Source organism: Callospermophilus lateralis, chromosome 1, assembly GCF_048772815.1.
Source record: "Callospermophilus lateralis isolate mCalLat2 chromosome 1, mCalLat2.hap1, whole genome shotgun sequence".
NCBI lineage: Eukaryota > Metazoa > Chordata > Mammalia > Rodentia > Sciuridae > Callospermophilus > Callospermophilus lateralis.
In genome coordinates, this window is record NC_135305.1 from 53,658,310 (window position 1) to 53,684,795 (window position 26,486).

The following is a 26,486-nucleotide window of genomic DNA, read 5'->3' on the forward strand; positions in this document are numbered from 1 at the left end:
AAAAATTCATAATTTTTAAAGATGGGGAAATTAAGCTTTAACACAAGTATTATTTTAAGCAATCGCCCTTAAAGTATTTTTCGACGATGGAAAATCCAAGGGGCATGAATCAAAACAAGGTGTTTTAAAAGCCAGGAAAATTCTTATTAGTAGTACTACCTAATATTTCATCTGGCATAATTCCCATTCCTCTTTCAGCTTAGTGTATTATCTAAACACTGCTTTACTACAGTGTGCATTTATTGTAGTAAGTAAATTCTGCTTGGTTTCTAGGCCATACTCATACAATACATACAAATTACTCACAAAAAGTAAATTCCCTTCAATCCGGCTGTAATGTTTGAATATGATTATGTCAAATTTCATTTAACATTGATCTACTAATTTGATGGCTAATCTGAGAAGTGTATTTTTTAGATATTTGTGTTTTTTCATGTACTTATAAGACTATTTTTAAAAATTCATGAAAGACAGCAGTGTAGGTCTTTTTCAAAAAGATACTCTCCCAGAATATCATTCAGAACAAAACTTTAAAGCAGTTCTATATATTTCATAACTAGCCACTTATTTTTGAGTTTTTAAATTAGGCTCAAATCTCTTTTCTACTTATAATTTGGCTAGATATGATTAGTAATTACACAATTTTGAAAAAAATGGATAGTTTCTTAAGGTCTTTGCAACAGATTGTTCCCCCAATACTATACTGTACAAATATGCACCAAAGAAATAAAACAATTTGTTGGTTTTAATCTTTAAAAAAGTGAACCTAATTTTGCTGTGGAAAGTTACAACATAAACATCGAAAATTTTGTATTCTCCCAAGCATGTCATCATTAGGTAAAAACTCATCTAGGCAAAATAGTATTTATGCTTCCATTTTATTGTTTTTAAGAATTAAACTGCCACCTCAGTAGTCTTAAGAGCAATATAATGAAACATACATACATTTAGACTTATGTCCATCATAGCTTCAAAGGCTTCCCTGAAATAAGGCTGGGATTCACATCTTTTTCCTTAAGAAAAGAAACACTAACAGTAATTTTGTTTTCCTTCTACCCACCCACCCTCATTCAAACAATGAACTGATGAATTCAAGTCTAACACCATTTAAAATTTTTGTCCGCTACAAGACATTCATCTGATCTGCCTCCCTGCATATTTATTAAACATAACTGAAAAATAAATCATTTTTAAAAGCCTATAAGAATTATTAATGTGGAATTTCACCATGATAATTTTTTTTATCCAAAACACAAAGTGGTTTCTTGCCACATTCAATGCTAGTGAATTTCAATAAGCGCAGGAGAGCTTTTCATAAATAGTTGAGAAGCTCTAAAGTGAATTTGGCTATTTTTCTAATTACAAGAAACAAAGAATGGTTGGGATTTAAACAGTAATATTTTAACAGCTCCTAAACGGGCATGAAAAGGAATCAAGTTTGCACCAGTCCAAGTACCTACAGTAATATGATAGAAGCACTCACCACCATTTCACACTATTTCACTCCCATGCTTCTAATAACAAGAATTTCTCACTAGAAATAGTGCATTAACAAACTAGACTTTCAAACTGCTAAGTGTGAAAAACCACTTGCTTAAGAAAAAATTGTATTACTTATTTTCAGCCAAAGTTGAAATGGCCATTTGAATTATTTCTAAATTCTGCTCTAAGTTCAGAAATGATTTTGCATCTGATTATCCAAGAATTGTGTTTTGCCTGTTCCTGACAGAATCAAATGGTAAATTAGCAATCAGTTTATCCTTTGTCAAAAAGAAATGTTCTAAATTTATATACTACACAAACTATCTAATAAATGATATCTGCATTCTACACATCATGTTTATGTTATGCACCATTTTAGGGGGGGAGGAAAAACTTCACAGGGTTTATTCAAAGGATATACAATAATATCCTAAGAAGATTGATTTATACATATGAGATCTGTATAAACTGTAAGTGGTCATCTCAGCTGGACTGTAACAAGCCCCTATAATGCAAAAGCTGACTCTAAAGGCACCTTATAAAGCACTGAAATTCACAATTTAGTCATTACTTTTCTCTTCTCCAATAAAAAATTATCTGGTAGTCTTTACTGTTGACTCCATGCTAAAATATTCCAAGTTTAGACTGTTTTACCAACCAAAAGGAAAGGAAATTTCAAGTTAGAGGAAAACCCCTTATTACACAGCAATGAAACCTGAGCAAATGCTAGTTTGTGATTACAAGAAAACAGCCTTCATTAATACATTATTTAAATTCCTCTACAACATTCAAATTGTAGTTTAAAATTCAATAAACGAGAATCCACATAAGCACAGAATTAAGCTACCATGAAACGAGGATTTATATAAAGTCTATTTAGCCCTAAATATTTAAGACAATGAACAGAGTAGAACACACTTCATCTAAATAACACCATTTAAACAGTTCTATAAAATAATGTTACTTAAGATTAATAAGTGTGGTGCATCATGTGATTCCAACCATTCACTAAAAAAGCATTAATAAGTAACAGTATCCCCCCACCAGCTTGGAGCCTACAGTGTTGAATCCTTTGGCCATATCTTTTCAAATAATTAGAATATTTTTTAATATTACAAAGATAAATATATCTTAGTATTGGAATTCCAATGTATTTTGGTGCTCCTGAGGCTGCCTAAACATAAAAAGGCATCCAAGTGAAGTGTATTACATACTTACGATATCGCAAAATTTCAGTGCCTAAAATGTGAAATAATTCTCTATCGTTTAACAGTCTGCCCTTATAGCAAATTCTAGCAAATTTTTACTTCTAGGATTTTATTGTAACTTTGAGAAATTAGTGGTAAAACATATGGTTTTATAAAACAGTATGTGGCTGCACTTAAATTCACATAAAAATAGCATTTTTACAACCATATTGAAATTTAATCCTTTTACACAGGTTAACAAAAATGTATCACAAGAAAAACTAAACATTGGGTTTAACAAAAGCAATACTTTTGAAAGTGGAACAATGAAAATTTTTTTTTTCAAAAAAAATTTTTTTTTCTTACAAATGGTCTCTTCTGGGTCAATTTACCACCTAGGGAACAAAGTTGTTAAAATATAGCTGTGCTCAACTGAGCCATTCATCTGCACTATAGTATAGTACTTGAAATCAATCCTAAGGTCAAGATTTAAAACCATTTTAGAGACAAGACCCTACGTGTTTTTTATAGTCACCTCAGAGGTACTTTTCCTTCCCCAAACAGTCAAAGCTTAATTAAAAGATTGACTACACGTTAAGTTTTTTTTCCTCATCATATCTTCAGTTCAAAATACTATTATCATTGGTAATAAGGTCTGTATCTTGTCTGATCTGGATGATGTGGTCCAGGAAGTGGGGTTTGAGAAGGCGGACCCTGCATTCGTGGAGGAGGAGGTGGCCCTCTTGGTGCAGGCCATATACCAGGACTCATTCCCCCTGGTTGTGTAAATGGAGGGCTCAGAGTTCCTTGATCTTCAGTAAATTGGGGTAAAGAATTTGGATTATAATGGTGAGGAGGGGGAGCAGTTACAGGTGGACCACCATGTTGAGGTGGGGGAGGTCCTGGAGGAGGATGATTCATATAAGGTGGCATCTGGGCAATAATATGTCCAGGGGGAGGGGTTATTGGTGGTGGAGCAGAGGTCATTGGTGGAGGTGGAGCTTGGCTATACACCAAGTGAGGAGTACCTGCAGCCTGGGGAGGATGTGGCATTGGATGGCTTATTGGTGGTGGAGGAGGTGGGGGTGGTGCATAATGTTGTTGTGGAGGCATAATATGATGAGGGTGCGATACCACTGGTTGACCCTGATATTCAGGATGATGGTGAGCAGGTGCTGGGGCAGGAGGTGGTGGTTCTCTAGCACCTGAATTTGAGTCATCCTGAATAGGGACAGTTATTAAATTGCTGTGTTTTCTTGTTGAAATGCGAAAGGTTTCCTGACTGACCGAACGAGGTGGAGGTGGAGCCATGGACAATTCTGCTGGAGGAGCACGAATATCCTCATGTGGCTGATTATAGTGCTCATGAGGCACATGTTGCAAAGGAGGTGGTGGCATCATGATGTGCTGCTTTGGCGGAATATGACTCATATGGTGCTTGTCTGGTGGCATTATAAAACGATCAGGGATGTCGGTTGGTGGTGGGGCAATAGGAGGATGAACATTTTCAAGTGAAGCACGGGTAACAGGTTTTCCAGCTCTCATATGGCGATGGTTGATATGAGCCTGTAAGTCTCTCTGAGACAAATACGTTCTCTTGCACCCTTGAACAATACTACACATGAAGAGAGAACCTCGTGTACACTGTTCAATTCGCTGCACAGGATCACTACAGCTAAATTAGAAGGGAAAAAATTTGATTTACTAAAAAGGTAAAAATAATGCACTTATTTTTAAAAATACACCTACTTTTAAAATGTTATATAAACAGCAAAAGTGTACATTAAAAGTTATAGTTACTCTAAGTAACTTAAATCTCCCCTACCTCGTTTCTAATCATTATTTCTGTCAACCTCGAACTCTTCGTGGTATTACCAGAATATATCTTAAAAGGAGACCTTATACTTCCCAACACCTTGAACTGATTTTATAAGTGGCTTTTTATTCATTTGTAAAAATAATAATAATCCAGAAAGAACTAAGCCAAGGACCTGTCACAACCAAAGGAATTCAGACCTTGAATTACTGAGCAGTATTTGCTGAGCAAATACTACTAAATGGAGAACAGTAAGTGGGAGATGCTGCAAGGACAATAACAATGGGTAAGATCATCCTAACCATTAGTGTTCTTAACATTAAATATAAAAAACTTAAATTTAAACCTTGACTATCAGGGTCCCTTTAAGAAGGGAATTTTTTTGAATTGGGAAGTCACTGACCCATTTTGAATGTTTCCTCATTTGTCAAGTGAAATTAAATTATGTACTCTAACTCACAATGTTGTTATATCTATTTCACCTTAAAAGAGTGTTCTTAAGATCAAATAATGAAAGTGACAGTATTTAATCACTGGTTAAGTGATATTGTTTAGATACAAGCTGTTAACAATGACTATGTGTGTCAACTGACATTCTTATTAAATATATATTTTTTTGGTACTAGGGGTTGAACCTGGGGTACTTTACCCACTGAGCTACATCCCCAGACCTTTCTAGTTTTTGAGATACTAAGATGATGAAGCTGGTCTCAAGTTTGTGATTCTCCTGCCTCAGCCCCGACAATCACTGGGATTACAGGTGTATGCCAATAAGTTAGGTTAAATGGCTCTATACTCTTGAAGTTGAGTTCTATTTCTCCATCCTGCTATAAGGCTGGCAATTCCTGTTGATACTAAAATGCTTCCCTTGAGTGACTATATAACACACTTCTAATTTTTCATTATAAACTCAGAAACATCCCTACATTAAGAGGATGTGAGACACTTTCTCTGGGTGATGCCTAACAGCAGTAATATATAATGTTTATATTAACTCTGGTTGTCATTTCTTCACTTCCTGATCTGGGTATATTAATCCAGATAGGCTTATGTCCTAAAATAGATAAGGACAGCACAGGTGAGGTGCTTACTAGAATTATATTTAATGCCTTGAAAACCAAATTTCCTGTTAAATATTATCACTGGAACCCTTATGTAAGAGGAAATTTCTTAATGTCCTTTACATACTGTTTTATCACATATGAAACCCTTTATCCAAAGGAAGCAATCTAAATTTACTACATAACTTAATGTATACTGGGTTGGAAAATTAGGCATTAGAGAAAATAACCAAAACAAGCAATATAAGCTTCTAATTTCATAACTCTTCTGAATTACAATTTTACAGAATACTGTTTTAATCCCCAACAACAAATTTTATAATGCTACTTCAAGCCAAGAAAATCAGTTGTCATTGGGTTCTCAATGAATCATTCCTTTCTCAGTAATGCCAATTTCCTACACCAAAAAGGGAATGACCCCATGCAATCATTCATAGCTTTGTTAGCAACCAATACTACAAGCCTTGGAGTGCTTCAAATAGAGGTTATAAGTAATCTAAGAAGCCTAAGGCTGGGACTGGAGTTGTAGCTCAGTTGAGCGCTTGACTAGCATGTGTGACGCACTGGGTTCAATCCGCAGTACCACATAAAAATAAAAATAAATAAAGACGTTGTGCTCCATATACAACTTACAATCAATCAATCAATCAATAACCTAAGGCTGTTCCAAGGAAGTTTCTATTAGTCTTTCTCAAGCCTGCCTTATCAGGGGTTCTAAACTGATATAAAAATTCCTACTTTATTCTCAATTCTTTTAGACTATCCCAAAATGGACCTACCTCTTCATAACTTATTTGGGTCTATGTCACAATTGTGTTTAATTCGTTTCCTCATTTGTTAAATGAAGTTATATAATAATCATATTTGAATAGCTTATATATACATAGTGCTTATGTTCTATCAATCAATCAGCCTTTGATGAATCCTGAAAATAATCTAGGAAGGTCAGTATAATTACCAGTCCCATTTTATAGATAAAAAATAGCCTATGTCACATAGCCAATAAATGGCCGAACAGGGATTTGAATTTAAGAATTCTAATATCAGGAGTCTCAGTTCTTAATCACTAACCTATATTACACTACCTCTCTAGTGAGGAAGAGGGAAAGAACAACCAAAAAAAAAACTAAAGACTGACTATCCCAAAATGGACTTAGTTCTTCATAACTTGTTTTGAGACTATGAAAAGCAAACAAAAACATAATTGGTTCTGGTTTAGAATACTAATTCTATGATGGCACAGAGATTTTATCATGTGGGTCAGTTTAAGTTGACTGATGGTGGCTGCCCATCATCTTGAAAAGGCTAAAGCCAACTCTGGGCTCACAAAGATTAGCCATGTCTACATATTTGATATTTTTGCCTGGTTTACATCACACCCTGACCTTTAACCCTTTATAAATCATTATACCACAAACTTTACCAATTGAAAAAGTAAAAATGACCTTATCTTACCCTGGACACATCTTATCTCCTTTTTTTTCATGTAAAATAGCACAGTCATAGCAAAAAACATGCTTGCATGGAATCTGTAAACAAAGACATTACAGTTAAGCACACTGGAACAACTTAAAATATTTCCGTAAAAAAAACCAATAAGCATAGTGATCTATATATAGAAAGCATATGAAAACTGTTCAAATGAACATTTAATAAGTATTAACCATATAAAAGCAATAGTTACCACTCTTTTTAATCACAAAGGCTTTGAGAATGTGTTAAAACTTTGATCCCTTTTTTAATAATGTATATATATACATACATCTGTTTACATTTTCTAGATGTGTAAGTCCTATAAATTTCTAACACAGTCCCTGCTGGTTAAAAGCTCCTGAAAACCACTGTAAACATGTTTTATCTTATCTTGTTCCTCCTGAAACTATTCCAAAGTAATAAATAACAATTATATTAAATTTGTTGTATTCCCTTCGTTAAAATTTCACTTATGAGGCTGGCATTGTGGCTCAGTGGTAGAGCACTTGCCTAGCACACATGAGGAACTGGGTTCAAACCTCAGCACATTTAAAAAAAAAAAAAACAAACTAAACAACAAAATAAAGGTATTAAAAAAAAAGATTCACTATGATGGAAACATTTCATGCTCTTAAAAATTAAAGAAACAAAATTTTGCTTATATATTTCATACTTAAATGTTACAAACATAGTTATTAAAGAATGAAAAACTCTGTCTACTTAAATTTTTCAGAATTCTACCTCTACACAAATGCTTACATTCACAAAAACAGAATTTAAGTTAATTACACTTACCATTCGCCCATAGATTTTAATAGGCAATCCACATTTGTCACAGAAATGAACTGGTGTATCATCCTTTTCACCTAAGATGTTGATCTGTTGAAATGATATAATTAAAATTTCCTTCTTATGCAATTCTAAAAGTTTTAGAATTCACAGTGGTATGGTTAGAATTTTATAAACATTGTTATAACAATTAGAAATAGAGGTTTCTTAGTTTAATCCTCACATATTACCCACCATTAGTTTGTTTTTCTTCTTAAATAGTGGTTATTGATCTTATTTTACTTCAATAAACATCACCTCAAATTATTTTTGAAAATAACAGAAACCTGGCATTAATAAGCAAGTTATTTGTGTATGATGAAAAAGTCACGGATATTAAAAATTCATAACATTCTTCACATATTATGCATTTCAATTATTTAATACTTAATATTTTATTTTTAATTATACCTTAAAGTCCCAAAAAAGGTGTCCAGGAAATCTTCGCTGATTTCCAAACAGTTCGCCCCCTTTACAGTCATACCGCTCTTCTTCATTATAATCAAATCCTTCTGAGGAAAAAAGAACGTTACCCATTTACTTTTTAAATCTTAAATTTCATTTGGGAACTATATGTATATGACAAAATAGGCCTATTCACTAAAAAGTCCATCTTATGTCTTTCAAAGGTCTTCTAAAAATAAGGTAATTAAGACTAGTTTAAAACACCAGGTAAAAATGATCATATAGTCCATCCTATTACTTTATAACTGACTGCAGAATACCCAATAATTCAACATACAAGATTAGTGGCAGAGCTAGGCATGGTGCAACACACCTGTAATTCCAGCTACCAGGGAGGCTGAAACAGAATAAGTTCAAGGCTAACTCCAACAACCTAGCAAGACCCTGCCTCAAAATAAAAAAAAGGACTAAGGATGTAACTAAGTGGTAGAGTGCCCCTGGGTTCCATCTTGTGCGGGGGGGGGGGCCACAGGGCAGGAGTGTAATTAACAGCAAAATCAATCTCGACTCCCATTCAAGTGCTCTTATCAATTATAACCATCATGCTTGCTGCATAATATTTTAAGATATCATATTTATTCTAATATCTACAAAAGTAGATACAAGGCTGCAAGAAACTGATTTTATTGCCAAAAGAACATAATGAAAAAGAGCAAATTCTGAAGATTTTCTATGACAAGATTTTTCTTGTTTTTTAATTTTTTTTATTTGTTTTAATTAGTTACACATGACAGTGAAATGATCTTGACATATCACACATTTGAATCAGATGGAATATAATTTCTCATTTTTCTGAGTGTACAGGTTGCAGAATTATATTGGTCATGCAGTCACGTAAGATTTTTCTTCTGAAGATTTTCTTAAGAATCCTTCTTACACACACACTGGGCATGACTTTAGAATCATCATATTCATACTTCATCCTTTCAATTAAAACCTCTCCCTAGTTAATCACCCAAATAGCAGGAGCTGTATGATCATTATCTATAAACTTGAGACAATAAAAAGATCAAATAGTCTCACCTTCTCTCACCTAATTAAAAAGTTGAGATAGCATTCCTCTCAATCCTTTCATCTCATACAAAAGCACAGAAAACCAATGAATAGTATGATGGAAATTCTAGGTAGAATCCAATTTCCTAAAGTAAAGCTGAGAAGACAAATATATCCCTCCTTCAAGGCTTCTCATGACTCTTTTGGCCCTAGAACTGGTAAACAAAGTAGCCAAAACACTTTTAATCTTACCCACATAGCTAAATACCAGCACCTATGGACAGATGGATGGACAGGCACACACGCATACACATGTGTGCGCACACACATAGTTTTGTGAATACTCCAATATACTATTTAATTACCTCTAACACAAATGTATAGTTCAAAGTCAGGGTTTTCTTATCATTTATACCCAAGTTCTTGTATGGCCACTTAAATTTCATAAAAACTGGGGTCATTTAAAATTCAAAATAAAGAAAATCATTGCTGGAAACCCAGAAAATTACCAAGATGAATGACCAAGGAAATGAGAAATATATAATAATTTTTCAGAGTGGCTTAACCAATAATCCTATAATTAAATTATACATCTGTGCAGATAATATACTAGCACCCAAAAATCACTATTTTGATCAATGCCTTAGGGGGAAAAATAATTTCTTAAGAATACCAAATAAGTGAACCTAAATATCCAATAATTACCTTCAACCTATGTTAATGCTATTAAGAGAGACTTGTAACAGTAATTCCCTCTAGAAAGAGCTGTAGGATTGAGGATGAGTGAGGTCATACCTAAGAGGAAACATGAGCGCATTTATTTTTTTTTTTGCATTGTTTGGATTATTATTAAGACAGAGATATTATACATCATGTTTAGTTTAAAATATTACTTAACAAAAAAAGCGGGGAAGGGGAGCCTATATAGTAGAGTAGCTGCCCTAGACTGTAACTACTGCGATTTTTCATTGATTTATTGGTGCTAGGATTCCAACCTAGGACCTTGAATATGCAAATATGTTCTACCATTTAACCATACCCCAGCTTTACCACCATGATTTACCATGTTTCAACTTCAAGTAGACCTCTTTAGGCAGAAGAGAAACCCTATGGTAAAAGGAACCATTTTATAAGGTAACTAAAGCAGTCTGATACTTTAAAAAATAATAATAATATACAGTCAGATTGCTAGAATACAGTAGAAAATCTAGAAATATACCTACTTTAAGAACTTTAACATATGTTAATGGCAAGATTCCTAGTCAGCAAAAAAAAATATATATATATATATATAGCCTAGTAAATGGTTGGCAAAATGGCTAGCTGCTATGGAGAAAAATAAGTAAGACCTCACTTTCTGTTAGGCTTTTCATTTGCTTGTTTTTAATAAACTGACACAGAGAATGGTGACACACATCTATAATCCCAGCAACTTGTGAGGCTTAAGTTTGAGGCTAACCTGAGCCATTTAGCAACGCCCTAAGCAACTTAGTGAGATCCTCTCTCAAAATTTAAAAAAAACACACAAGTGGGGGGGCCCTAGGGATATTGCTTATGGTAAAGTGCCCTGGATTCAATCCCTGGTACCAAAAAAATTAAAATAACAACAACATCAACAACCACAACTAAACACATATCCATAAATGTCCCAAAACAGGGGTTAGCAAACTTTTTCTGTAAAAGCCCAAACAATAAATATTTTAGAGTTTGTGGGCCATATTGTCTCTATCAAAAATACTCAGCTTTGCCATTATAGGAGGAAAGCAAAACAGCCACCAATAAAACTTACATGAACAATCATGGTTGTGTTGTGAACTTTATTTATAAAAACAGGGCCAGATTTGGCCCACTGGCCAGTTTACTGACCTCTACTAAATAGTAAAATAGGAAAACTTATATTCATGGAATAAGGAATTCCATTTAAAGAATCTCTTAAAACCCACAAGTCCTAAGAGCAAGACTAATTATCTGGCTACACGAAGTCTTCAAGATCTTTACAAGTAAAAATTTTATTCAAATAAAATTCAAAAGACAAGTGGAGAATACAGACAATATATAACAAATGGCTAACTGCATTAATTTACAAAAAATCTCATAAAAATTGGAGAAAAGACTGCCAAACAGAAAAACTGGAAAAGAATATGAATGGGAAAAAAACCTAGGCAAAAGAAATGACCAATACTATGAAAAGATATATATATAAACCTTACATATAATGATAGAAATATATATGAAAAGAAAAAAATTAAGCTAATAATACCAGAAATCGATGTGTGGGAATATAAGTTAATGTACCTTTCCTGAAAAGCAATTTGACAATATCTGACAAATTCTAAAATGTACATTATCATCAAGTTTTTAAATGTCCAAAGTTTTTGCAAAGTATAAATTTTACAAAATAATCATATTAAGCCATATACACAAGGATATTTCCTGTACCATTATTAGAGGAAAAAAACTTAAAAATTTGCTAAATAAATTATGGTATATCATAAATGAAATATCCAAACTTATTTCTTTTTTCTATTTTTGGTACCAAGAATTGAACCCAGGGGGACTTTATCACTAAGCCATATCCCCAGCCCTTTCATATATTTATTTAGAAACAGGGTCTTGCTGAGTTGCTTAGGGCCTCACTAAATTGCTGAGGCTAGCTTTGAACTTACATTCCTCCTGCCTCTACCTCCTGAGCCACTGTCCAAACCAATTTTTTTAAATTTTGTACATCTGAATGTACTGATAAGGCAAAATTTCAAATGCACTTTACATGAAAAACTACCTAGGAAAAAACTGTACTTTTGTACAAAAGTCTTCATAAGATTATCTTTGGAAAGAAGGATTATAGAGGGAGCTATTTTACTTATGCTATGCTTTCTGGAATACCATTTAGGTTTATTTTTAAAGGGGAAACTTATAAAGGGAGAAAAAAAGCATAAAATATACCAAAATGAAATAAAAAGACTGAAAAGAGCATGTAAGATTAAAGTAGCCATAAGTAAATAAGATCACAGATGTATGGTGCAATGAGATAAACAAAAAGACTATTGAACATATTAGTTTAAACAAATTACCTTCATCACCAGGTGGAGCTTTTGCAGGCATCCTGTTTATAGTCCTCTGAGTTCGAGGTGCAGGTTTGGCTTTGTTTGCTTGTTTGGAGATGAGTTTTATAGGAATTCGTCTGCGAACATCAAGACCACCCAATGATCCAGAACTATTAGTGCCTTGTAACTCATTGTCTATGTTAGAGGGAAAAGAAAATTTAATTTCTTTTAGTTTTTCTTTTTGAAGATTAATTCATCTCAGGTATTAAAACAACATAATCAACATTATCAAGGGTTAACAATATTAGTCCTGATTTTAAATATTACACTAACACAAATTTACTGCTAATTTTCTTTATTTTAGATAAACTTTTAAAGCAACGCTTTTTGAGACATGGAACCCTATTAGAAACTGACAAAGCTATAGTACTTTTATCTCTCTTAGAGAAGTGAACAATAAAAATTTTCACTAATTCCACAGTTTACAGAAAAATAAAAAACTTCATGAACCCAAGATAAGAACCTCTGTCTTGAACTATAAGAATTTCTTAGAGGTAAATGAGAACACTGATACAACATATCAAAATCTCTGGGACACAATGAAGGCAGTACTAAGAGGAAAGTTTATTGCATGGAGTTCATTCCTTAAAAGAAGAAAAAGTCAAGAAATAAATAACGTAACATTACACCTCAAAGCCCTAGAAAAAAGAACAACAAATCAACACCAAAAACAGTAGAAAATAGGAAATAATTAAAATTAGAGCTGAAATCAATGAAATTGAAATAATTGAAAAAACTGACAAAACAAAAACTTGGTTCTTTGAAAAAATAAATAAAACTGATAAACCCTTAGCCATGCTAATGAAGAGAAGGAGAGAGAAAACTCAAATTACTAAAATTTGTGATGAAAAAGGAAATATCACAATAGAAACTACAGAAATACAGAAAATAATTAGAAATTATTTTGAAATTCATACTCCAATTAAATAGAAAATATCAAAGACAAATTTCTAGAATCATATGATTTTCCTAAACTGAATAATAATAAGAGATCAATTTCAAGCAATGAAATAGAAGACGCCATCAGAAGTCCATCAACCAAGAAAAGCCCAGGTCCAGATGGATACACAGCTGAGTTCTACAAGACCTTCAAAGAAGAACTAAAACCAACACTCCTCAAATTATTCTATGACATAGAAAAAGAGGAAACACTTCCAAACTCATTCGATGAGGCCAGTATCAAAGGCCCTGATTCCAAAACCAGACAAAGACACATCAAAAAAAGAAAATTTCAGACCGATATCTCTAATAAACATAGATGCAAAAATTCTTAGTAAAATTCTGGCAAATCAAATACAAAAACATATTAAAAAGATAGCGCACCACGATTAAGTGGGGTTCATCCAAGGGATACAATTTTGATTCGACATATAGAAATCAATAAATGTAATTCATCACATCAATATATGTAAAGAACCATATGATCATCTCAAGAGATGCAGAAAAAGCATTTGACAAATACAGTACCCCTTTATGTTCAAAACACTAGAAAAACTAAAGATAACAAGACCATATCTCAACAATGTAAAAGCTATCTATGCTAAGCCCCAGGCCAACATCATTCTAAATGGAGAAAAATTGAAAGCATTCCTTCTAAAAACTGGAACAAGTCAGGGATGCCCTCTTTCACCACTTCTATTTAACATAGTTCTTGAAAACCTAGCCAGAGCAATTATACAGTTGGAAGAAATTAAAGGGATATGGATGGGAAAAGAAGAACTCAAACTATCACTATTTGCTGATGACATGATTCTATACCTAGAGGATCCAAAAAATTCCACCAGAATACTTCTAGAACTAATAAATGAATTCAGCAAAGTAGCAAGATATAAAAATCAACACCAATAAATCATAGGCATTTCTGTATAGTGACAAAGCCTCTGAAAGAAAAACTAGGAAAATCACCCCCATTTACAATAGCCTCAAAAAAAACACTAAAATACGTGGGAATCAACTTAACAAAAGAGGTGAAAGGCCTCTACAATGAAAACTACAGAACACTAAAGAAAGAAATTGAAGAAGACCTTAAAAGATAGAAATATCTCCCTTGTTCTTGGATAGGCAGAATTAATATTGTCAAAATGACCATTACCAAAAGTACTATACAGATCTAATGCAATTCCAATTGAAATCCCAATACATTCCTCATAGAAAAAGAAGTTATGAAAATCATCTGGAAAAATAAGAGACCCAGAATAGCCAAAGCAATCCTTAGCAAGAAGAATGAAGCAGGTGGCATCACTATACCAGACCTTAAACTATACTACAGAGTAATAGTAACAAAAAAGGCATGGTATTGGCACCAAAATAGACTTGTAGACCAATGGTACAGAATAGATAACACAGAGACAAACCCACATAAATACAGTTATCTCATACTAGACAAAGGTGCCAAAAACTTATACTGAAGAAAAGATAGCCTCTTCAACAGATAGTGCTGGGAAAACTGAATATCCACATGCAGCAAAATGAAAATAAACCCCTCTCACCACACACAAAACTCAACTCAAAATGGATCAAGGACCTAGGAATTAGTCCAGAGACCCTGCGCCTAATAGCAGAAAAAGTAGGCCCAAGTCTTTATCACGTTGGATTAGGCCCCGACTTCCTTAACAAGACTCCTATAGCACAAGAAATAAAATCCAAAAACAATAAATGGGCTGAATTCAAATTGAAAAGCTTCCTCTCAGCAAAAGAAACAATCAGTGAGGTGACGAGAGAGCCTACAAAATGGGAGCAAATTTTTAGCACACACACATCAGATAGAGCACTAATCTCTAGGATATATAAGGAACTCAAAAAACTTAACACCAAAAAAAATAATAATAATCCAATAAATGGGCTAAGGAGCTGAACAGACACTTCTCAGAGGATGATATATATGATAAAATGTTCAACATCTCTAGCAATTAGAGAAATGCAAATCAAAACTACTCTAAGATTTCATCTAACTCCAGTCAGAATGGTACCTATTAAGAATTTAAACAACAATAAATGTTGACAAGGATGTGGAAAAAAAGGCATACTCATACATTACTGGTGGGATTGCATATTGGTCCAACCAATCTGGAAAGCAGTATGGAGATTCCTTAGAAAACTTGGAATGGAACTACCAATTGACCCAGCTATCCCATTCCTTGGTTTATACCCAAAGGACTTAAAAACAGCATACTATAGTGACACAACCACACCAATGTTTATAGCAGCACAATTCACAAAAGCTAAATTGTGGAACCAACCTAGATGCCCTTCAATAGATGGATAAATAAACTGTGGTATATATACACAATGGAATATTACTCAGCATTAAGAGAGAATAAAGTCATGTCATTTGCTGCTATGTGGATAGGGTTGGAGAATATCATGTCAAATGTTTTCTCTGCTATGTGGATGCTGATACATAATGGGGGTGGGGGGAGCATGGAAGGAATAGAGGAACTTTGATTAGGGCAAAGGGAGGGAAGGAAAGGGAGGGGGATGGGGGTAGGAAAGATGATGGAATGAGATGGACATTATTACCCTAAGTACATGTATGAAGACACAAATGGTGTGACTCTACTTTGTGTACAACCAGAGATATGAAAAATTGTGCTCTATGTGTACTATGAATTCAAATGCATTCTGCTGTCATGTAAAACAAATTAAATATTTTTTTAAAAAGTAACTATGAGAATTTTTTTAAAAAAAGGAAAAGAAACAAAACCATCCCTATCTCCTGTCAAGCTTGCCACGTAGACAGTCAATAAAGTTGCTAAGTTTATATTAGCGTAACCAATAAAACTGAAAAAAAAAAAACTAACCCTGATGAAGGCAAAATTAAATAATGCATCTGAAAATGAAGTCAGTTTTAAAGAGATTATTTCCTTCAGCCTAAAATGGTTCTTCTAAAAAGGGTTGAGCGATAAAGAAAAAATTTATTATACCCCGTAATAACAGAAACATGCAATAATTTGTACTACAACATTTCTAGAGATACACTGAGTTATTCTTAGCACTGTATTGGAAAATTATAATCTAGGAGGATGCAAGGTTTCTAACTCCATCTAAGTCTAAACAAATGACACCTCTGCTTGTTATCATCTATGAAACAAATTAACTTATGTCCCATTATTATTTCATAGAACCAATTCATGTAGAGCTTAAAGAGTTACCTTTGTTCAAGTAAATGAAAAGATATTATAACACAGAAAATAATCAACTTTACCTAGAGTCAAAAAGGAAAATGCTCTAAAATGAGAAATACAAAGAAACAAACATTTTAAATTATGTTTTAAACATAAGTTACTGAACAAAGTTGTATAACTGCCCCTGCAAACAATATTACCATCAAAACAAATAAATAAACTGTTCATATTAATTATAAGTAAAGACAAAAGTAGTAACTCAGTACCAATGACCTCCAAGGCTGTATTACATGTACACTTTTTGTGTTAAAATAGGGTCCTGAATGATTATTTTGAATTTTTTCAGTCTACTTTCTACTTTTTTAACAGGTAATCTTGCAGGGGGATATGAAAAAGAGATTACATGGTTAGCTAAACTCTTGAATTAGAATAAATTCAACTTTTCCAACTTCATCAATTTTCAACATTTCACTAAATGAACTAACAAGCTGATTAATGTATTTCATTCATTTTCAATGCATTTGCTTATTTATGTAAAAATACTTAAAGCAATGCAACAGCCAAAAGGCAAATATTTCTAAATAACATTTTTCTTAAAAAGTATTCCTGACTTTCCAATTATTAAAAAAGAGCTAATATTGTCCTTCAGCTATCAAAAGGATTCTTAAGGGTTTTATCTTTATGAATGAAAATACCAACACTTCATTACAAGTTCTTTTCACACCACCCTGAACACGTGAGGTCTCTTATTGTTGATCACATAGCCAGCTTGCCATGTGCAAGAGCCTGCTGCCCCTTAAAACTTTGCTGTTTGCTTCACAAATTTCAAGTTATAAAGTAGAACACTTCACAGTGACAACAATCTGAGATTGTTTGAGGAACTTTTTTTTGGTTTGTGTCTTTTTAAAATTAAGGATTGGGGATGGGGATGTGGCTCAAGCAGTAGCGCGCTCGCCTGGCATGCGTGCGGCCCGGGTTCGATCCTCAGCACCACATACAAATAGAGATGTTGTGTCTGCCAAGAACTAAAAAATAAAATATTAAAAAAATATATATAGTCCAGTTTCTTTAAAAAAAAATAAATAAAAAAAAATAAAATTAAGGATCAAAACATACAATACAATTTCCTTTTGAATTAATAACTAAACATACAGTCCATAGTAACAAAGTCCTTGGATATTACTCAAAGAGAAAACTAAGGATAACTGGCCATTTATGGTGAATTCACCTTACAAGAAACAGCACTTTTTATTATGTAGCTTAAAAAGGTTTAGGATTTTTATCTTGAATAAAAGGAACAAAGAAATATTTTACAAAATTTAGGTTACTTTACAAAGGTGCTAATTCAACAATGCATATGAGTGACCAAAGAATGAATCAAGTGTTAACTGTTTCATGGAAAATTTTTTCTCCTTAAAACACTTCATTTTACATTTCAATTTTACGCATGACCATATATACAATGGGTCATTTTTGCACTAATATTCAAGGGTTTCACCAATTTTCCCAAAGATCACTTGATCCTTTGATATTAAAATCATTCTCAAGATGCCTATTCTGTCATGATGTCTTCAATTAACTAGCTAACAGCATTTCCTCATTTGTCAATGGCTTATTTGTGATTGTCATCAAATTCATGTTTATGAACTTTGATATCTGAAACTTTCACAAAAGTTTCTTCCTCACAATCAGTGTATAGCAACTGGTACTGTCTTCTGATATGAAACATTAAGGAGAAGGTCTCACAAAGAAATTAACTTTTATTTCCCATGCAAACTTTAACTTAAAAGTTTAAAATTAGGATAATAAAGCCTCTTACACACCCATCCATTTTCAGATTTCCTAATATAACAACTTCTAAACTGTAAAAGGGACTTCACTCCCAGTTCCAGTAACAGGATAAAGGAGAAATATTTTGCTAAAATTACACATTTGTTACCCTACCGTCAAGACTCCAGAGTTTCAACTCTATATATTTTCCAAACTCTGGAATTCCTTAAAGCCTGGTTCTAGGCCCTCTTCTTTTCTATATGCCTCTCACTAAATGATTTCTCCCATGCTCATGCTTTAAAGAGATCAACTATAAGGTATTAACTCCCAAATATATATTTTTGGTCCATATCTTTCCTCTGAGCTCCATTTGGTACCGCCCATCCTATATCAATATACATCTCATACCCAGCAGTCCAAAACCAAATTTTTGTTCCCAAATTCCTAACTTCCACTGAAACCAGAAGCCCAGGCATTTCTCTCCCATACCCCCAAATCAATTCATTAGCAGGTGCTTGAGCTCTACCACCAAAACATCTATTGCATCTGCCCTTTCTCACCCCTCATCCCACCTCTCACCACCTTCTGTTGTTGTAGTGGTGGTGGTGCAGGGGATTCAAACCAGAGCCTTGTGAACTGCATGTTAGGCAAGTACTCCATCACTTCATTTTCACTAAACCAAGCCTCCTTTCTGGTCTACTACAATGAACTCCTAAATTGTCTATTTTCTATTATTCTTGACTTCCACAAAACAGTCCATTATATATTTAAAATTATGTTCCTTCTTTTACTTCTATTCAGAGACTTCATATTCACTCAAACTAAAATTAAACTCTTTAATGTACCTTTCAAAGTCCTGAAGGTGGTGACTTAACTTCCTCTGCAATCTCAACTTAGGGCTCTTTTTCCCTTGCCAACTAGGCCACAACCAACTGGCATTCTCTACATTTTCCTATCCTGAAGTCTTTGAACTTGCTGAAAATGTTCCTTCTGTTTTATTTCATGGCTAGATTCTTCTTATACATGAGTCTCAACTACTAACCTTTCCCAGAAGACCTTCCCTGCCCATTCTCTCTGAAACTTCCTACTCCACAGCATTTGTTTTCCTTGAAGGCATTCACCACAATCTGTAATAATCTGTAAACGAGTTTTATATATATATATGGGGGTGGGGGGAATGAGAATGTGTGTGACTGTCTGTCTTCCCCAGCAGGATGTAATGACCACGAGGAAAAGAAACCAGTTCTATTGTTATTCCATCATTCCATCTTCAGGCCTGCAAGTATCTAGACATATCCGGCATAAATAAACATGTATGTACACACACTCAATAAATATGTAGCTGATGATTGAGAACATTCAGATCAATGCTTAAGAAAAAGTCTATTCCCCCTACGTGTGCTATGATCGATGTAACTGAAGCACTTACTAACTTCAAGTGCCTCATTCAACATCCAAGAACCACAAGAAAGCGAAGCACATAACACCTAACAAGAGGTGGAGCTACCCTTGGCGAAAGGGATGAGAATGTCTTGATCTTTTGTGTTCCTATATAAGTGGCCTCAACTGATGATGAGAAAAGACCACAGCCGAAGCATAGGCATGCTTTAGGCTTAGGTGGAAATTTCTAGCTGCTCTGTTTATGAATTGGAAAACTATATCCGACTCCCTTCTGTAACCTCTAGTCCATGATGGACCGAAGAGACAAACAAGAAATAACTGCAGCACCCGCCTAAAGCTGAGAGCAGGAAGTCTTACACTAACTACCAGCGCAAGGAGACTTCAATCACCGCTGTTATCCACCCACCAGTACCCCATAACCTAGGGCAGAGCAACTGTGTTGGGTTTAAATAAATAAAAGATACGGTGCTCTCCCCTTGCTAGGAAGCCTACGCCGCCCACTGTCCCAGCTGGGAGCTCAGCAAAACCAGACACAGAAGCGGTTGTTGCCGGCACCGAGGATGGAGGTACCGCACCGGAGGGTAGGCCGAGAAGTAGCAGGCCCTGCGGGGCACGGGAAGAGGGTCTATGAGATTTCTTCCTCACCGCCACACCCCAGTGCTGTGGGGCAAGCGTAACCCCTTTTGCCCGCTGGACGACCAGTCCCAGACTAGCCAAGGGGGCATGAAACTGGGACCCCCACTGCCTCCGCCTCCTTACCAGTGTGATCCATGATTCGGCTCGCAGGGCACAGTGGGAGCGGAAGTCAACCGGGCCAAAGTCGCAACGAGCGCGTGCGCGCTACCTTCCGGAGCCCAGAAGACGGAAGTGTGGCCGGTTTGCCCCACTTTGCCCTGCAAGAGCTCCTTTCTCGCGCCTCCACCACCCTTCTCTGATGAGGGAGTCAGGCATAGTCCAGGCAGTGGCAAGCGGAGCCAGGAGCTTCGGTATTGAGATTGTTAAGGCTTCCCGTTTGCCTCAAGAGGAAGTAGCCTTTAGCGTGGGAAGGGAATAGATGGGGCCAGGGGGTTGGGGGGCGGCGGCGGCCGGAGAGCGGTAGTAGCTAGAGGAATAAGCTTGGGGCGGCTAAGGCAGATGCCCGCCCACGCGGAGCGTTGCCTTGTGGGACTTGTAGTGTCCTGGAGCCGGCTGGCTTAGCGCGCATGCTCGGCCGTTGGGGTGGCCCCACCCCAGCGGGCGGAGTAACGGTTTGGAATCCCCCAGGGTCCGCGAGGGCTGCTTTCCTCCTCCTGGTCTAGGGAAGGTGTAAACAGCGCGCTCCTGCAGGCGTCCTCCAGTGGGAGGTTGCCCAGGGAATCGCTGAGCTGGGGGAAGCTCCCGGCTAGAGGGAAGCTCTGTGCTTATAGTCTAAATTTCGCTTTGTCTTGACGGGCTGCCTAGACCCACGCAGAGCAGACAGTTCCCCGGTTCCCACCTCCGAAGTTCCTCTAACTGTTGAAACACGTTCACAGTGCTTGACTACCATTCATTATCTAGCGAAACTCCGGCGGCGCTTCGAACCCTCCGGACGCTTAAAGGACTGGAGGACGAGCGATCTCCCTTGCCTCCCCTTACAGGGACACCTAGCAGTAACGTGCAGAGTGAGACTGAAGAAGAGAGGATCAAGACCAGGGGGGTGAAGAGAGCACTAGGGCTTGGCCGGAAGAGAGGTTAAAGAGGAAAGGCCTCACTGGAGAAAGAGAGAGTTAAACCACAACAGGCAGTACCTAGTTCCAGTTCTTGGTCCCAGGGGTTTGTGGTTGCTGCTTTCATCTTGCTCACCAAAACAAAAGGAAAGTGTCAAATGGCGATGCCTTAGGACTTCCAGTGCAGTCTCCACCTCGCAGATTTGGCTCATTTGTGTCCACTCCTTTCCCTAACCCTTTATACTTGATCCTCTCAGATGAGTAGAAAGGAGCACAATTAATGGAAAACACAGCTTGGGAGTCAAGGGATTTGGGTTCTATTCTTGTCCCTTGGTGACGACATCATTACTTTGGGTTATTCACACTTTCAGTGCCAGAATTCCTAGATCGATAAAAGGTTATTATGTGGACCTCTTATAGAAATGTTTTTACGGTACTGAATTCCTAATAAAGTTGTGTAACAATGACCTATATCTGTGTAGTTGTAGTGTAACAGCTATGAATAACTATGATAATCAGTACTGTAACTGCACCATGTTATTGGTGATTGTTTTAGTGGGATCTTTTAAAGTCTCACCTTATTTCCCTCTTATATACAAGATTGTACTTATATTCTGGACTTGATGGACATTTATGACCACAAGTCATTAATTTTGTTAAAATGTGAAGTTCTTTCTACTAAGTGTTTTTCAGGATGCTTTCAGTTGCTGGCATTTTTGCTTGGGGTCTGGAGGAAAGTTAAAACACTTCCTCCATACCTTCCTATTTCTCTAAATATGATACTGATGTGGTTGAGTATTATTCACCAATTTAGGGTTTTCTGGGAGATAGTTTCCACCCAGAAAGTGCTCTTTTTTTCTTCCCCTATCAAACTGATCTCTATCAATTAAACTTAAGGTTGATGCAAATCTAGGTTCAGAATGATGTTATCATTAGTGTCCACTGGTGCTAAAGAATTAAAAAGAGCTTTTAAGTTGTACTTGAGGAAGTGGTACTGGTAATTGAACTCAGAGGTGCTTAACCTCTGAGCCACATCCCCATCCCTTTTAATTTTTTTTATTTTGAGACAGGGCCTCCCTAAGACATTGCTAAATTGCTGAGGCTGGTCTTGAACTTGCAGTCCTCAGCCTCCCAAGTTGCTGGGGTTAAAGGCTTGCATCACTGCTTACAACCTAAATTGTATTTTATATAATTTAATCAGCAAATCAGAAGTTTTATAAGCATTTTATAGTGTATTAAGTTATGAAATTGGCTGAAGCAAGAGTCACTTGTTTCAAATTTGATCAAATATTAAATATTCATTTTATTCGAAATTTGTCATGTTTATGCATTGCTTTTGAATTGTGCTCTATAATCATCTCCCCACCTTAATTGTGGTTACCTCACTTTACCAGTGCAGTAGCACTGCGACAAATAGATAAGTGAGACTGTACAGAGAATTTTGTTACTACTCACTAACATCCCTTATTACTGACCTGTAAGTTGTAATCAGTCACAATTTTTTTCTTAAGAGTTAATGTTAACATTTATTTTTATAGAATGATACTGACCTAAAGTTTATAAAAGTGAAAAGTGAATGTGCAGTGGACAATATTGTCGCGACCCCTTGCCCGCAAGGAAGACGCAACTCAGGAATCTTCTTTCAGCAGTTTATTCAGGCCCTTGATATTTCTTCTAATCCCTGTCGGATGCCCCTCCCAGCCTTAATAAAACATCTCAAGCCACAATGCGAAGCTGCCACGTGGAACTTTCTCATAGGGTGTTGAAAAACCATGCGCCAACTCTCCCAAATAAGGAGTTGTTTGTCATAGACCACAGCGGAGCCAGCGCCATCTTGTAATGGCGACCATAATCTGCAGAAGCGGCTCACCACACAATATGAAGCACTAAGGTGCATATTTTCCTTTTTTTTGTTGTTTTTGTTTTTGCTTAGTTTGGTTTGGTACTGGAGATTGAACCCAGAGGTGCATAACTACTGAACCACATCCACAGCCCTTTTTTATATTTTATTTAGAGACTGTGTCTCATGAAGTTGCTTAGAGCCTTATTAAACTGAGGCTGGCTTTGAACTCACAATCCTGCCTCAAGTCTCCTGAGCTGCTGGGATTACAGGTGCCTGGCCCCATTTTCCTCTTATTAACAGACTACTAATCTACAAACATGTTTCAGGAGTGAGCTGAATAGAAATGGGTAGAAAAAAAGCAAGGCAATCATCTCTTAGCAGAGAAGCTCTATAGAGGTACAGGTCTATCCAGTTCAAAGGATACCCACAGCAAAATTTTTCTTCTCAAAAAAGGAGGCAGGCTGCAGAATTTTGCTAATTCAAAAAGATCCTTTCCAAATGGGTACATACAGTTCCAGTCCCAAAGGATGTAATGTCCGTAAAGAGATAAATGGGAAAATGCTTTCAACCATCAGCATTCATTTCTATTAGTCTTAATTTCTATCTCTCTTTTTAAAATGTTTTATTTATCTGTTTATTCTTCTGTGGTGCTGAGGATCAAACCCAGGGCTTTGCCCATGCTAGGGGGGCACTCTACTGCTGAGCCACACCCCCAGCTCTCTATCTTAATCTCTGAATTTGTCTTTTGGCCATTATCTGATGGTGTGTAGAAAGCTGACTGCCATACATTGATAAGGTATCCATCTAACCAGTGCACCTTGCTCATCCATTTTAATCAAACATATAGTAACTATGTTAATATATGGTAAATATTATTTATCCTGATCAGTTTTTTTTTGTTTTTTTTTTTTTTTTTGGTGTTACTGAGGATTGAACCTAGAGCCTTGCATATGTGAGGCGATTGTTTTACCACTGAGCTAAATATATGCTCGGCCCTTTTTTAAATTTTGAGACAGGGTCTTGCCAATTTACCCAGGCTAGCCTTAAACTTGTGATCCTTCTGCCTCAGCTGCCTAAGTGGCTGGTATTACAGGCTTGTGACATTACACCGAGTTCCATCGGTTCTTTTATGAACTGTTCATTAAGAAGTGCCAGCATTTTGTCCATGGTTTCCTGGTCAACTGTTTTTCTCTTAGTCTAATAGTATTGATTTACTACCTCCTTCCCAAATTTAAAATTTGCTTTTTGTTTTTTAATGTATCTTGTTGAATTATGTTGTTTATAGGACCACACCATCCTAAGCTTTATTATATATTCTATTTTCCAAATCTTACTCTGAAATCTCACTTTTTCAAGGTTCCCTACAATCTTACCTTATTTTTACTACTCCCAAACATGGATCAAAAGTACAAGTCAAGCTGATCATAGCCCTTAATATAAGCCATAACAATTCTCACTCTGTACCCATTCTCTTCCCTGAATGATGTGCCGGTCACTGCTCTCTTCTTCTCCAAATTTTATCTGTTCATCAAAGTTCAGCTTAAGTTACTTCATAAATCTACTTTAATACTCTCAATCCCACTGCTTACTACTTTCTCTAAAAGTGGGCAGCATTGCATTTCCTTGAAACATTTAATTATATGGGTCTTCAACAATTTCTATAAATGCTATGCTGTGTGGTCCGTAAGGTAGGGACTATTATTTACACAGCTCTTGCCTTTGTACAAAAATTGAAAGAGCAGTAGGAAATGAAGATTATTGTCCTGGGTTGGCACTGAGTAAACAAGCTACTCCTCAGTAACTCTCTGATATTCACTCTATTTTTCTCATAGCATAAACAGTACTAGGTAAATGGAAGGCTACAAAGAAGACATCTTGGGCTTCTTTCTTGCTGCTTCTCTCTCCATGTGATATCTCCCCACCATGTATGTGGCCTGCTCTTTACCATAAGATATTATGTATCATGAGGCCCTTACCAGAAGCCAATGTTGGCACTATGTCCTTGGACCTACAGAGCTATGAACTAAACCTCTTTTCTTCATAAAGTATTTAGTCTCGGATATTTTGGTATAGTAACAAAGCAGGGTAAGACAGGTATTAAACTGCTCTATAGCTATGCCAATTATGCTGTAAATAAATAGTCTTTGATACTGCTTTCTGTATTTGAGAAAATTTTGCCCAAACACTTCCTGACCTTAAACTTAGATGTTACTTCATTCCAGTTGGAAAAACCATGCAGTCTTCCCTAATTGTACGTTTTGAATATATGTGTTCCTCCAAAATTCATATGTGACACTTAAACCCTAAGATGGTGGTATTAAGAGGTGGTGATCTTTGGAGAAGTGATTAAGTCATGGGATTTATGCTCTTATAAAAGATGCTTCAGAGAACTGCCTGTCCCCTTTGCCCTTCGGCTGTGCAAAGTCACAGTGTTCTCCTTTCTACTTCTTCTACCATGTGAGTGTGGAACAACAATGTGCCATCTTAGAAGCAAAGACTTACCAGATACTGAATTTGTTGATCTCTTTACTTTGGACTTCCTAGCCTTCAGAACTGTTGGATAATATGTTTCTGTTTATAGATTATTCAGTCTCAGATTTTTTTTTAGGGTAGCACAAATGGACTAAAACATCTGGTATATTTGGTTTATAAATAAAACTTTCTCATTATCAGGAATACATTTTACATTATAGCCCAGTACCATAATCATAAATTCATGCACCTAATATATATTCATAAGTGTCATGAAATTTCCTTTTATGCAATTGTCTCTGCTCTATTTTGACATTTTTCAAAAAATGTCGATTATACTGCCCTAAACTAACTATATGGTTGTAATTTAAGTTTAAAAACCAATGATTTACATTTCCCATGATGTTTTGGAGAGTTTAGACTTATAGAAATAGCTGAGAGAGGAGCTATAGATCAGCAGTAGAGCGCTTGCCTAGCACATGTGAGGCACTGGGTTCTATCCTCAGCACCACATAAATATAAAATAAAGATATTGTGTCTACCATCTTTAAAAAAATAAATAAATATCTGAGAGGAAGGCTAAGTCTTAGCACTGGGAGGCAGTTACTTAAATTCAATTTATATCAGTAAAATGGGGGCAGTGACAGCTTTCCTCAGAGTTTTCCTAAAGATCAAAGTAGATGACATCTCTAAAGGTTCTTTATTGCTTGCCAAATAACAGGCCTTCAGTAATTGTTCATTTCCTTCATTCCTCTTGAGAATTACTACCCCTTCAGAACACC

At 35.8% G+C, this 26,486-nt stretch overlaps 1 protein-coding gene across 1 annotated transcript; it reads right to left on the reverse strand.

The window, feature by feature from the left end:
• Positions 1-859: 859 nt before the first annotated feature.
• On the reverse strand, positions 860-20,516 carry Cbll1 (Cbl proto-oncogene like 1). The gene is made up of 6 exons (XM_076862346.2): positions 20,464-20,516; positions 12,377-12,544; positions 8,259-8,359; positions 7,815-7,898; positions 7,002-7,075; positions 860-4,344 (listed from the first exon to the last, which is right to left on the reverse strand). The coding sequence occupies exons 1-6, from the start codon at positions 20,474-20,476 to the stop codon at positions 3,309-3,311; spliced, it is 1,476 nt and encodes a 491-aa protein (XP_076718461.1). The 5' UTR covers positions 20,477-20,516; the 3' UTR covers positions 860-3,308.
• Between the last annotated feature and the right edge of the window lie 5,970 nt (positions 20,517-26,486).

Bases quoted from the DNA above. Each gene is read 5' to 3' on its own strand.
- Cbll1 (XM_076862346.2), bottom strand. The intron at 8,360-12,376 runs GTAATTTGTTTA...TTTTTTCCTCAG, and splicing joins AGCTCCACCTGGTGATGAAG to AAGGATTTGATTATAATGAA. The intron at 7,899-8,258 runs GTATAATTAAAA...TCATTTCAACAG, and splicing joins ACCTTTTTTGGGACTTTAAG to ATCAACATCTTAGGTGAAAA.